This window comes from Vanessa tameamea, chromosome 7 (assembly GCF_037043105.1).
Source record: "Vanessa tameamea isolate UH-Manoa-2023 chromosome 7, ilVanTame1 primary haplotype, whole genome shotgun sequence".
In the NCBI taxonomy this organism is placed as follows: domain Eukaryota; kingdom Metazoa; phylum Arthropoda; class Insecta; order Lepidoptera; family Nymphalidae; genus Vanessa; species Vanessa tameamea.
The window spans coordinates 9,518,391-9,533,606 of NC_087315.1; the positions used below are offsets into that span (position 1 = coordinate 9,518,391).

Here is a 15,216-nt window from a genome sequence, read left to right on the forward strand (position 1 = left end):
GTTGGTAAGTAGTAAAATAACTTATGTAAGCACACGTGCACCTGCTCAAAGAGGATTGTTTAGAAACGCCGAGCACGATCACTACTAGGGACTTACATTTCAGTAGCCACTGCCATATTCCCTTCTCACTCTTATATGATAGAGACATTAAAAAACAAGAAATAGTATCGTAGGTAGTTGCTTCGGACTTACTATTTAAGTTTACGAAATAACGAGGGCACGTTGTCATAACAAATCTTTACAGAGGAACAGTGACCGTACTAGTTATCCGAATTAGACATCGAAATAGCCTGCTTTACAAACTTTCTTTTGATACTATGTACTCGTTACTGGCAAATTACATCATGGGCTTTAATGTATTTATAGAGCTTCTTTGATGTTGGAACAGTACGTGTTCATCGATAAACTACACAATTAGGTAAATTACCTAAGAAAATATTTTTATTGAGTTATTTCTAAACTGATTATTACTAATATTTTTAGCTCTAATCTTTAAAGAAATAGTATATGTAAATTTTTATAAATATTTTTTAGGTATACGTTTATACGGAATGCTAAGTTACTTACGTTATATGTATCGTATGCCAACACATTACATACAATCAATTCCAATTGATGATAGTTTTCAAAACTTGAGAATAATATGATTAGAATAATAAGAATATTAATGTAATTTTCTACAATTATAATAGTAGTCTTGTTAAAATATGTTTATTTACTTTTGCTTTTTAAAGATTTTATTATATATGTACTTTATGTTACTTACGAAACGCCCTAAAAATACTCGATAAGGTAAAACTTTCGTTAAATAATGTGTAAACGACGGTGATAATACAGCTTTCAAAAGGTGCATGAACTAGACTAACGACATGAGCTTTAGCGATAAGCAGCGATAGTGCAGATAAGCCTTATCCCGCTAATTGAGCACATCAGATTTCATTTTCAAACTAAAACCTTAGTGAGAAAGTGTATTGACCCGGCTTTTTTAATTAAAATTTGGATATACACGATACAATGGGACCATTTTTTTCAATCATAAAGAGATTGATAGGCCTATTGCGTGATCCCATTTGCTTTCGTATACCTACGGAACATTTGATCAAATATAATGTCAGACTGTTATTGTGTGAAACATATTCTATAATTTATATTTTTACGGTTTACGGTTTTGTCATTTCATTTAATAACGTGCAAAGGATTAAAAAAAACGCATAAGGATTTTCATAAAACTAGCAATAATTAAATATACAAATTAAGTTTTTAATTAACACATAATCTCATTAATAACAAGTTCATATATTGATATATTAGTTTAAAAAAACCTAAAATATGATATCGACTGATAAATTAATTTGTTAACAAAATATGTGTCATTTACTAAATTATATTAAGTACATGACACTTATTGTTTAATATTTTTATCGAAACTCGCAGTCTCAACTGGCAATACCATCATAAATTGTCATGCTATTATTTATAAACGCAATCCTTTTTACTGTCACAAGCGCATTCGTTCTATTTTGTCCTTTCTTTTTTTACAGAATTGCTTAAGTTTTTCTAACATTCTTGACTCGTGCCAGGAATTTACGCTTTTTCCTTGTAAATACAGCAACATTAAATAATTTCATGCGTAAGAAGTGTATACAAAACAATTTCTAGTAATGTGTTAGTCCTTTATCTAATATCACTATAACAAATCTGGTATTTCGTCGTCTACGTGGTAGAATGTTCTGTTGTATTAGTCCTGTAAATATACCATTTGGCACACCTGGGATAAGACCTGCTGGGATAAGAATTAAGCACACGACAATTCAATGGAGCTTGTCTGGACTGAAACCTTAAATCTTTGATTAAAATTCACGCGTTCTAAATTCTAAATACTGGACCAGGCTTATATCGCATAACTTAATAAAAATATAACATTTATATAAATGCTTAAATCGAAATATGTGCAGAGCATTATCGTATAAACTCCGATGTGTACTTTTTACAAAATATATAAAATGTAATGAATAAGTGTATAAGTTAATAAGTAAATTGTTACTATGATAAACTAAAGACATTTTTTCTAAGGCGAGGCACTTTAATGGACGTTGGACGTAGCACCCGTGGCCGTCATTATTCAAGTCATGTATTTTTTGTCTTACTTCTGTACCGTAATTACGTATATGTAAATTGGATCAGTTTATCAAGCGCGGCCAACGACGCTGGAATTTTTATCATACGTGTACCAAATGTATCGAAAAATTACGATCATTTTTAATAACATTTATTTACGAATGTTGAGTAGAAAAGTTTTATCATGTACAGTAGACTATTTGAAAAAATACTTATTTGCTTTTAGGCGATTTACAAAGGAAAGCATGATTGATGAAATGATGACTAGGTTAGCGACATCAGCCATCAGTAAACAGTAGTAACTTATTTACTGGCTACTCAATCTTGCAGGAATATTACTTAACGTGTATAAAGCTAATTATTAGAACTTAAAACGACGACGAAAAGCTATACGAATATTAAATAAAGTACCAAAATAAAAATCCATTCTAATCTATAAAATAGAAAAAAGAAAAAATATTAGGCAAGTCCGTGATGGAAATTTGATTAAGGTTAAATGTCACCATTAAATAGGTGCTTTAGGCTCTCCAAACGGGTTTTTGTTTATTGATCACGTCATCGTCCGACCCTCGATGTCCTAAGCAATCTATTATCTAAGAAGAATATTTGTATAATGGACTCTATTCTTAACGGTATAGACGTGTTTTTTGAAAAACATGTAATTAAAGATGGCCCGTTGTAAATGAGCACTCACAGTTATAGTATAGCTACTAATGTCACCAACTCATATAGTTTCTTTATTATTGCTTTTGTTCAAAACATTGTTTTATTCTTTTTAAACATTTAAAACAAAAAAGTTTATACACTTTAATGTTTTGACATGTTATTAGCGAAACGAAACAAACCGTTAAGTGAAAACGTAAATAATACGAAACATATTTTTCGAAGAACATGATAAAAACTTAATGCTTTAATAATAAGCAATAAAACTATCTTGCTTTTGTTTTGAACATTCGTCATAACGTTAAGCGCGTATTACAAACAATTTAATGAATTATAATTTCAATAGCAAACTTTTCCTCATTTCACCTCAAATCGTGCTTAATATAATACAATTCTTGAATACCAATATTTAAAAAGGTTTGTTTTTAATCCATAGACTAAAATATAAAATTTATTGTCACCAGAGTTTCAAAAGTGTGTCCAAAATTTCACTTCAACCGATTCGATTGAAACTGGTTTAAAATTTAGTTGCGAGATTGACCGACACATACAGTTATACTCAAATAAACGCTTGTCAAAACTACCAGAAAATATAATCATAACTTACTTTCTTTTGTAAAGATAATCATTACCACGTTCGATAATACGATTATGCGAAGACAAAGACATAAAATCGACATATACGGTGACAATTTATTTGTGAAAATTATTAGCCATTAAGTACATAGAATAGAGACACATCCATTTCACAGATATATCAAAAAACCATTACAACTGCACCAACATTAACACAAATGTTCAACACAACAGTGCAAGTGTACTCGTAAATTCTCTTTAGATTTCCCAGAACTCTGCTATTACCGAGAATATGTTTACGTTCTCGAGGGTTAAGCTTGAATGCGCAAATAAAATATGTTTACGGCAGAAATTGGCTAAAAATATATATATTTTTTACACAACAACATTTATAAATTAAATAAACACCGGTAAATGAAATGTAATGGAAAAGGTTATCTTATTGATGGTTTTAAAAATTTAACTACATGTTAATCAATAAATATCTGTGTCTTGTGCATAAGTTACTTACAGATTATCTATCCCAAGTGAATATTATAAATAATGACTTACCTGTACAGCACTATTCAAAAAGCAATTATTTTGACCCGGGGCATTCCACAGTCCTTTTGTCGTATGGAAGATTCCAGAATCTCTAGAGCTTTCCCGCGAGTGCTGCGGACGCAATTCATTGTTATGCAGGTAGAGATCGTGCGCAGAAGTCGCCATCGTGGTCGCCATTTCTATTACCAATACGCCATATTTATAATTTATGTACGGCACATTTTATTCGATCGTGACATCTTCATCGAGTCTGAAACAATCAAAAATGAAAAGAATCATTTTTAAGATACATTTAAGTAGAGTAAGTAGGTATTTCATCTTGAGTTTTGAATTTCTTTACAAATAAATAAATAAATTATTTGTACAGAAGCTCTAAATAATTCTTATGTAAAAAAAAAGAAAATTACAAATGAAAATTTTTATTTACTTTGTATTACTTATATTATATAATATTCTTGAAGCCCATAACCATTTACCCCAATATAAACTATACAAGCGAGTATACGTGTACAGCTGTACAGTATTATAAAATATAAAAATTAAGTAAATATCACAGTCAAGCTCCATCATCATCACAACAAAAATTCGAGGCATCGCAATTGCGACTATTATAAGGGAATGTACACGGAAGGTAAAGACGGGCGCTCATTAGTCTCGTATCCCTGGCCGACGCCATCTAATGACAAGCCGTCGTCTGGCCGCATTCCTTTTGCGGCTTCTGTTCAATTAAACCATGTGTAACCTAAACTTTATGACATTGTTGCTAATAATCAGAATCACTGGTTTGACTATCAGCATTACCTACACCATAAACCGGTATCTCTCTTAAATGTAATCCATTAGCACCCTTTAATACAACACTGTAAGACTCAATATTAAAAAGCACCTCGAGATTTGGCATAAATCGTTTTAATGTAAACTAAGAATTTAGATTTAAAATATTTACCAATCCAACTGACCGACTAGACGCAGTCGTTTTACAAAAATACTCAATGTTTCGCGTAAAAAAACTCTTAAAACTTTATTCTTATATATTTCACAACACGTGTTTACAGTTTTACATGGACACAATGTTGTGTAAATACAAAGCAAGCAACTGAGTTATTCTCGGTCAGACGCTTGCCATCACTTCCGATCTATTGGGAACGAGATCGATAATTTAACAAAAATTGGGGTTAATTCCTCGATATCACTTACGCAAACCAACTCGCTTCTGGTTAAACATTTATTTAAAGATAGTTTAAGACGGATCTACTGCGGATGTTCATGTTTATGTACGTGTCGAGAAATTGTTTGTAAGATCATTTACAACTTTGTTTATTAAATTCAATGTGTCATAACAAAATATTAAAAATAAAATAATATAATATTAATATTATTAATCTAATTTGGGTTTTTGAGTATCGGTAGGCGTTGCACGAGAAAATTTAAACGTTTCAATGATTTATTTAACAGGCATGGCTCTATTATCTTGAACATATCTAATGATGACAAAAAGCAATAAATTATCTTAAAACTACTCTTACAAAGATATTCATTCAACACTTTTTCTTTATCTTCCGCTTAGTTGTTAATTTTATTGTTTTTACATATATCTATTCTTCAATTTATTATATGTCCTAGGAGTTGTCAAAAATATTAATTCGCTTATATACTTAATTTCACTCGTTAATGGCATCGATCAATTAATCTGTTATTAGCAGCAACTTTAAGTTTCTTTAAAAATAATATTTTATTGGATTTTACGTGATTTTTAAGACACACGATTGTACCACTGTCAGTCTTTTAATTCACACACGCTACTGATAATTTGATGAAAGAAAACACCGATCACTACTAATGGAACCAGGGATGAGATACCGTTGTTAGTGGGAAGCCGTTTAAGTTAACCCGATAGATAGAACATTAAGACAATTGATCTTTAATACTGTTTTAAAAACACGATGATAAAATGAATATCAATAAATCGTCATGACTGTGTTACAAATATTTAAAAAAACGTATTCTACGGTATCGATAATAAACTTTGTAGACACTTTGTGACTCGTCATGGTTATTACGGTAAATAGAGATCAATCAATATATTTCGGCCACATACAACTCCATAAAATTATAATTAAAAGTATATTTTTAATAAAAGCAAACAATTTTGTGTTAAAATCTTTTTAACTCTTTATCTTAAAACTAGTCACTTTAATTTATGGTCATAACAGGGTCAAATGTGTGAAAGAGATGCTGCAAAAAATAAATTCTGAAGTGTTACCATATTTCTTGGGAACAAAATCAAAGTGAAACTTTAGTTTGAACTAAAAAGCCCAACTCAAGTGGTCCATTAGTAATAAATAAGTTTAAGATACAGCTTTAAAAGCTTTCTTGTAACGGCTCAAGTGGGGACTGAACTCTTTAAAGTTCAAGACTATATTGTACCTGACGTCGTCATAAAACTACTTCTTATTTTTATTTGAATAACAAATACCACGAATAAATACGGATTCTAGATAAACCTATACAAACGATAAATTATTAGGCTATTATTTTCTTTTTCACAATTATTTAAACTACCTCTGTCTGTAGCAAGGAACGTAACTACGAGTATGTTTTGCCAGAAAAGATTTTCTAGAGACTTAAGAACAAATAAAAAAGTGGAAACGTAAGAATCAATTTCTTTATATACTATATAGATACTTAGCACGTCACGTAGCATGTTTTTTTTTAAGTACGTGTTGAAGCCGCTTTGTCGTGCCGCCTAAAGCAAATATGTGTAGCTATTGCAAAACAATCATTTTTTTCTACACTGATTCCTTTTTTTAATTGCAGCAATTTAGTATTCAATATATTCGTTTCAACATTATTGTATGTAACAATTAAATGAAAACACATGTAAAACGACAATTCAAATTAGGCAAAGTTTAATACGGCTCGTAAAACATTACGTGCATCTGTAACATTTGTACAAGTATAAAATAATCTTTCGTCAGTATGCACAGTTCGAGAAAGGTACGGTGTATGTGTGCTGGACTAATATGTAGAGGCACAACACACACGAAAGAATATGCTTTATTATACGTGACACAAAAGGAGCAAAACCGGAGGCTGCGCGTGCGCCGACCCGCGAGACGGCACGAGTCAAACCGCCCGCCGCGCCTCGCATTATATTAGTCGCTATTATTACGACTCTACGCGTTTCGCCTATTATAAATTCTGACTTCACCATTCCATCTTTTTCTAATAATTATAGGTGTATTTATAAAACAATGATGTAATCACATAAGATGCTTTATTTTCTACAATTATTTACAAAAAATATTTAATTTTCTTAGCGATAATTAATATGACATTATCATTATGTATATATGTTGTGAAAACCTCTAACCAAAAATAATAAAAGTACATTGTCGACGGGGTAACGACGCTATAAACCCTTCTTAACGTAACCTTATTCCTAAGTATATTGGAACACTGAAGTTTATAAATGGTTTGACTTTATCCGTGGAAGTAATGAGAAAGTTTCTCCGACTTACTACTAAGCCTTAAGTCACCGTGACTGATTTAAAAAAGATTGTGCATAGGAATTTTAAAAGATAATTTATTGATGCGTATAGTAAACGTTGACGAATTATTAGTTACTAAACTTATTGTTTAAATTTTAATTATATTTGTGATGGTGTGTTAGAAGTGCATTATTAGAATGTCTTGTTGTATTAAAATAGACTTGATCGCGCAGGTGTGCTGATACGCAAGGGAAATGGCATAGGGTGAACAATAAGATGTATTACCGCGAATTAATATTATTCAAGTAGTTGCCGAACTGGCCTTGGAGCGGAAATACCATATCTGATTATAATATATTGTTTAATATTTAGAAATGTAATGATTCCACAATTAGTAGTCCATTGTTCTAGTCGTAATAATCTAGAGTGGGTCGCTAGCAATTGCATAAAAGGTATAAGAGTCAATGTCACATAAAATTGTATCTCGATGAAAGCGATCACGACAGTCAGCGCACGATTCACTTATCACAAAACAATCCATTACGCTCTCAGTACCTATGTTGTGAGATATAGGTATATATATTCTACAAGTGTGTAATATGAGTCCATATTATCTGTGTATGTACTTATAGTATGAGTAAATTGTTTTTACTTTAATGTAATATATTTTTCTTTCACTTCCTATGGTTATTAAGGAATTTATTTTGAATGAATGAACATGAAAGCCCATCTTTTGTACAATATAGTGCAAGGTTTAAAGAAAAAAAAATTATAATTAACGTTTAACTTTTTATAAAGATTATTAAATTACAAATAAAAACGTATTCTATAAAATTATTGTCAAATGTATTAAATAATAGTGAAAGTCTGAACAAAGAACTTTAAATGATCATCCACGGCTTCTTTTTTCAAATGTTCTAAATTCAAAATGTTCGAACCTAAAAAAGTACTCTAGAGCTATCATGTATTTTCATTTAGACACAAATGCTATTCAGTATAAGTTCAAGTGCCATCGCAAAAAATTAAAATTTTTTAGTCACGCTACTTACCTACCTAGTGTAAGTACAATATATTTCATTAAAAGCAACATTATGTACGCTCGTGTTAGAATAACATAAAAGAATGTTAGATTTTCATATATAGTTTTTTGAATTAACAGAGAGGTATATAACAATTTTAAAAATTAAGGACGAATGAAACCTTTAGATTATAAATTGATCAGTCTTTGCTTATACTGCATCCAAAAAAAAAGTTAAGTCTTAATTATTTATTTTTTACTTCGTGCGTCCAGTTATCGAGTAAACAGGCGATAAATGAAAATAACATAGTATTTTATCAAAAGAGCTTGCATCTGATCATGATAAAAAATGCTTGGTTCCACCTGGCTAAGGCACGTGCTATATTCACCTGTTCGCAGTAGTTTTAAATAACATACACTTGCCAACAACTACCTTAAGAAGCTTGGCATTATTTTTTTAACCATAGTAAGAAATTACTACAATACAGGCCTACTGTCTCATTAAAAGTGAATACCTCACTATATAATAGTATACAATCTACTCGTATTTGTGTCTTTCGTAACTGGTTAAAAGATAAGTAGGTAGCTATGCAAAGAATATATATTAAGTGCCGGTGACATATTATTTCCATATAAAATTATTTTTTATATCGAATGACGATTTAAAAGTCGAGATAAAAAACGATGATTTAAAAAAAAACCGTAGTTTTTTATCTTAAATTTAATTAAATAGTTATTTATAGTATACTGACTGAATATATGACTGACTTAATAAGAAAAGTAACTCATTATTGCTTACAAAATATTCTTAAAAATTATCATTTTTCTTTATTCAAACAAAATATCAAAACCGCGATAAGAGCGCGTGGACGCTTATCGTGAATATTGCATGCAATAATTTCTTCTTGACGTGTCCAATTTGGAATATCGTCAATAAGTATTTTAAATATATGAAACAGGTTAATCTTTAAAAACATATTCATTAACTATATATAAATATATTTAATTTACATTTTTAAACGGCAAACTTACATAATTAAAAAGTTATAAGATTATTTCTATATCAGCTCGTTGTAACATGATATGAAAATGTAATAAGTGTAATATTATTAAATAAAGTACGTTTTTTTAATAATAAATAATATTGTGAAAACAAGTACCAAAATGCTATTTACATAAATAATAAATATATAATCACATCATAGGAATATTTTTATTTATATATCCTAAGTTTATATTAGTTTTACATAATTTTAAACGAAATATAGTATAAAAATACTAAATACCTAAATATACCTATTAATAATTATAAATTAATATTAACATCGCTTAAATATTGTATCTACTGGAAATATTAATCAGTTTTTTATATTCTATTCTTTAGTATTGTATTATGATTGATTAATATTTTATTGTTTTTTTAATGCAGTAATACTATAAAAATCAAACTTACCAAATATTTTCCTCGCAGTTAATAATTGTGGTCTCAGAAAACAATGTTTAAAGTCACAAAAAGACCTGTTATATTCCCAACAGTTCACACCTATAGTTTACTTCACACCTATTGTTTTAAAACGTTACACTTTTACATAATCACTTAAATAAAAAGTTGTAAAATATATATAACGAAAATGAATTTAGGATTTACTACAATTATTTAAAATTACATCCGTTATTTTAAATTTATACCTATAACGCTACTTCATTTTATACGACTAAAATTGTTTGAAAAAATGTTTTTAAGTCAAATCATTAAAATAAAGTAATATATTTTTGAATAATGTTTTCAATGCTTTTACTTCTATGTAGTCAAATTTTCGCGCCTAGTTAATTTCGTTCACTCTACAAGCGTCCAAACGCTCCACGTCCAAACGCTGGCGAAGCCGGTTTGACGCTGTTAGTGTATTTTATTTTGAACCCCGCGCACACCGCCTCGACTCGACGAGCAAGCGACTCCAGCAGGCAAGCCTTCAAATACTTTACACTTCACAGCTTTCGAGATACAAAAAAAGTAATCATCAAGTCATGTCCCTCATCCTCGAACAATACTTTTCAGCGCAATATATATATATATATATATATGACGTATTCAGAATTATCACAAAATTCATTTCATAACTTAATGTTTCATTAAAAATGAACATTACAGTCAATACAATTGCGTAAAGCTATGTAAGTATTAAGAAGTTCTCTTTATTTAATACAAACAATTAATGACGTTACTTCTATGGATTCGGGATTTATTTTGCTTTACATAAAATTATTATTGGCAGACTGGCAAAAGAATTATCTGATAGTAAGTGGTAATCACCTCATACTTCGGGAAAAATATGTGTCTTGTACTCGTTACGCTGGCTCACTTTTTCTTCAAATCGGAACAAAATAGTACAAAGCATTGGTGGGTGTTAATAGATGGATATTAATGGGCCGGGGTGCAGGAAGCCAGCGAATATTTTCCCCAAGTATTACAAATAATCAAGTATAGTTTAGAGTTATGTTGAATGTATAAAGATATAATTCCCGAAAACCTCGTCTCATTTATTCGAACGGGATAATATGCAAGAAAAGGGATTTAGTAGATCGTTAATAACAGTAAAGCACTACGTGTTTGTGATAATGTCGGATACGATTAAAGCACAAAAAATAATGCTTTCACGACGCTACACACCCGATTTTCAAAACAGTAATAATACGAATTATTTCTTTCATGTTTATAGTTATTTTTTGTCATAGGGGTTGCGTGGAAGAGATCTTTTAACTTTTTGAATAACGTGCGCAAATTATGTAATAGGTGGGTATTTATTATCAGTATACAATGTAATTAGTAGATAAAAAAGAGAATAGAGACAGTAGAACAGAATCTGTATTATTATCACTAATTAATAACTCATATACTATAGTATAGTCTTACAGATACAGATTATACAGATTTTGAGTTCAAGCTGGATAAGCACCACTGACTTACACCGCTGTGCGTTTAATTTTAGTTTATAATTCACCCCGTATTCGGCGGTACAGGAAAACATCTTGGGGCAACTTGTATCCAACAATCCGCATTCGAACAGCATGGTGGACTAAAAGCCAAACCCTCACAAAAAAAGAGAGGCCTTACCTTAGCATTAAGACATTTACAGGATTTTCTTTTGCGTTTTTTTTTTAAATAATTGCCCTCTAAAAAATAACCTGTAGGTTTTTTTTTTAAATCTATATTATAATAATTTATGTGAATAATTTTATTAGATAAAGTATTAAGTGTCTTATTTTTCAAAGGAACAATATTTTAAGATATAAAATAAAAACAATACCTAATAAGTTTTTATTTACATGTATACAAATAATAAGTTTTTATTTAAATGTATGCAATCAAACATATTACTATTTTTTTATATCATTTTCGATTTTTTCTATATCTTCTAAGGAAAGGTTCTCTGAAAATTCATCAGGCTTGTTTCTTGTCTCAATTTTATCATTTATTTTTAAGAAAGGTTCGTGTAGGGCTTTATACAGCTTGTTAGCCTTAGTAGCCGCAAAACCTGGACATTCAGCGAGCTGTTTCTCAGATGCTTTAATAATATTCTCCAGTGTACCGAATTTAGTAATTAGTGTCATGGCATCCGTTTTATTAACTGGCTTTATTGATGACAAGGCATTCACTATCTATAAAATAAAAAGGGTTTTAATCGTTTGCGAAACAACAGTTAATACATAAAATAAAATATTAAGTAAGGTTAACTACTACGTAATAACAATATAATAATAATCCTATCCATTTTATCTGCGAAAAGCGCTGCGATTTTAGATGCGTAGAAATTTCATTATTAATTAGCACTAGACTCGGTGTGTTTCACCGAGGAGGATCAAATATCTCATACCATTATTCATTAAATTTATTAGTTACTAGCGACCCACCCTGACTTCGCACGGGTGCAATGCTGATTCTAAATATACTACAGAATGTCTTACAACGTTCAGTTTTTCAGTCATTAGACAATACAAACCGCTATGTTTCTGCGGTTTAAATCTGTTTATCTTCGAATATATTCATTTAAATTACATGTTGTAAAGAGCGATATTGATCTTTATTAAATGCACAATGTACTTAAGGCACTTAATTGGATAAGGCTTAATGCTGTATTGCTTAAAATCGCTTCGCAAATAAGCCATTATTTCTCGTAAAAAGTAAAGGATAAAAAATGGTTATTGTAGGAACTATCCCTAAGAGATAGACCATCCTTGACTTTTTTGAAGAACTATATAAGGTGTACAATACTGTAGTAAATTATTTTGATCTATCTCGTAGAGTTCGGCCAACGTTTGAATTGTAAGCGCAAAAAATGTTTTTATTTACGACATCACTTTATAAACCTCTAAAATTATCAGTGTTTCTCTACCATATTGTGCATGTATCATACATATAAACCTTCCATTATAAATTAATACATCTATTAAAAAAACCGCATCGAAATCAAAATCCGTTGTATAATTTTAAAGATCAAAGCATACACAGGGGCAGACACCGGTAAGCAACTTAGTTTTATACCATGTAATGACTAGCTGAACGTGCGGATTTACCCGCGCGAAATTTAAAAAATACAAACTTTTAACCCCGTTTTGCCCTCTTAGAGGTGGAGTTTCGTAAAATCCGTTCTTACATAATCAGCCTGTAAATTTCCCACTGCTGGGCTAAGGCCTCCTCTCCCGTTGAGGAGAAGGTATGGAGCATATTACACCACGCTGCTCCAATGCGGGTTGGTGGAATACACATATGGCAGAATTTCGTTGAAATTAGACACATGTAGGTTTCCTCACGATGTTTTCCTTCACCGCCGTGCACGAGTATAAACACAAATTAAGCACATGAAAACTCAGTGGTGCCTGCCTGGGTTTGAACCCGAAATCATCAGTTAAGATGCACGCGTTCTAACCACTGGGCCATCTCGGCTCAGCAAATGTCAATATAAGGAATCTACCTGCCAAATTTTAAAAAAGTTTGTAGGTGTTATAGTTTCTGAGATTTCGTGATTAATAGGATTGTTGTTTTTTTAATGTAATATTTTTAATTTTAATAAAAATTTTTTTTTGTTATTACATTTTAAACTTTAAATTTAACTTAAATGTCTGGACAAGTTCTTATAAAGTTTTATGCAATAGCAAAAGAAGTTTAAAAGAGGAGAGTGGAATATAATTACATCATTTTATTGGTTTTTATTAGTAAATAAAAAAAAAGTTCAATTGAATGTTATAGGAAGCAATGCAGTAAGCAGCCACAAGTTATAAACAGAGCAGTTAGCAATGACAAGGTGATTGGTATATAATAATAGCCAAATTAATTAAACTAAAGCTTACTTTTTGATGTGGATCATTTTCAATTTTCTCCATAATTTTATCAGGTGGCTTATTTTCAAATATTTTATAGTTTTCAATTATCTTTGCTGCCTCTTCTGGACTCCACGCCAACATGAGAGTCATATCAGTAAGGAGACATATTCGTGTTAGATTTTTTAAAATTGTGTGTGGATCCTTTAAGTCAACCTTTAAATAAAAGTTCACTGTATAGCATTTTATTCAACAATATATGATTGAAATAAAATAAAAATATTATATTTAATAAAAATAAATTTGTGATAAATTTCAAAATTGCAATTACCTGTACTAACAATACCCGAAGGTCATATTTTTTTCCCAATTCCTTTAATCTGTTATTTATATAATCTGGATTGAGGTTGTGATACTTCACAGATAAGAAAAGAATACAGATAGTTTTGCCTATTTCGTAATCAGGAATAATATCATCATATTCCCAAGGGACACTTGTAACATATTTTAATAGTGGGTTTCCACGCTGAAATTGTTATGTTTATTTTATTTTAATGAAACAATGAAGAGATGGTAGTTGATTTGTGAAATATATACTTTTTTTGTGCATTATTTTTGGTATTAGAAATATTAAGCTCAAGCCGTTGTAGCACAAATATATTTAACATTCTTTATATGATTTGGCAAATGGAAAATCATGGCAATCTTTACATTTTCTTTAACAATGTACTTTGCCCCTTAGTATTGCAGTAAGACACAATATTACAAACATTTACAATATTAATGACGGAAGTACGATAATCACTACCTGTTTTTGATTAACTATTACACAGTGTGTTCTCGAAACAGATGGTTTTGAAGTGCCTAAAAGTATTATCCATAATATTATCAAAACATATATAATAATTATTATTATTATCAAATAAAATATCCATAATAAAGAATAATAATAAAACTTTCGAAAATCGTAGTAAACCTGGCTGTTCTAAATCGGGCTCAGTTTTTAATTTCTTTGGTGATGACGGTTCACTTATTTCTGCTAGAATGTCATCGAATCCGTCTTCTAATTCCATTGCGGGCTTAATAACTTTTTATTAGATATACATACAATACACAGTATGTTATAACGATTCAGTCTTCATTAAAAAAATTCAAATATTTATGTTTCAAATTTATGACACATTAAGTCAATTGAGTGCATAGAAGATATCAGAAAGTATATAGATTATAGACATTTAAGAAATGTTTTTTTTTTGATTCGCGTACAGATATTTTTTCCATATTTTTATCAGTCTTTTGTTATATATCTTAATAAGCATTGTAAATAATGTAAGTAAACTATATATATATATATATATGTGGTATACTAAGATATTTAGGTTAATTATTTTAATGTTACACCTCCTTACTAGAGGATTTATTCTTTATAAGTATGATGACACTAGACAGCTATCAGAGAATGTAACCCGATGTAAGACGTGTTAATTTGGA

At 30.1% G+C, this 15,216-nt stretch overlaps 2 protein-coding genes across 2 annotated transcripts in view; both read right to left on the reverse strand.

The window, feature by feature from the left end:
- The window catches only part of LOC113401159 (uncharacterized), a 52,393-nt gene extending 48,244 nt beyond the window's left edge, over nucleotides 1-4,149 (reverse strand). Inside the window, exon 1 of the mRNA XM_026640951.2 lies at nucleotides 3,910-4,149. Coding sequence (XP_026496736.2) covers nucleotides 3,910-4,077 — 168 coding nt within the window. The 5' untranslated portion in view covers nucleotides 4,078-4,149. The remainder of the gene's footprint in view (nucleotides 1-3,909) is intronic.
- Nucleotides 4,150-11,780: 7,631 nt separating this feature from the next.
- On the reverse strand, nucleotides 11,781-14,925 carry LOC113401183 (DNA excision repair protein ERCC-1). Its single transcript, XM_026640995.2, has 5 exons — nucleotides 14,702-14,925; nucleotides 14,534-14,589; nucleotides 14,057-14,251; nucleotides 13,756-13,941; nucleotides 11,781-12,066 (listed from the first exon to the last, which is right to left on the reverse strand). Exons 1-5 carry the CDS (start codon nucleotides 14,796-14,798, stop codon nucleotides 11,785-11,787), a joined length of 816 nt encoding a protein of 271 aa, XP_026496780.2. The 5' UTR covers nucleotides 14,799-14,925; the 3' UTR covers nucleotides 11,781-11,784.
- Between the last annotated feature and the right edge of the window lie 291 nt (nucleotides 14,926-15,216).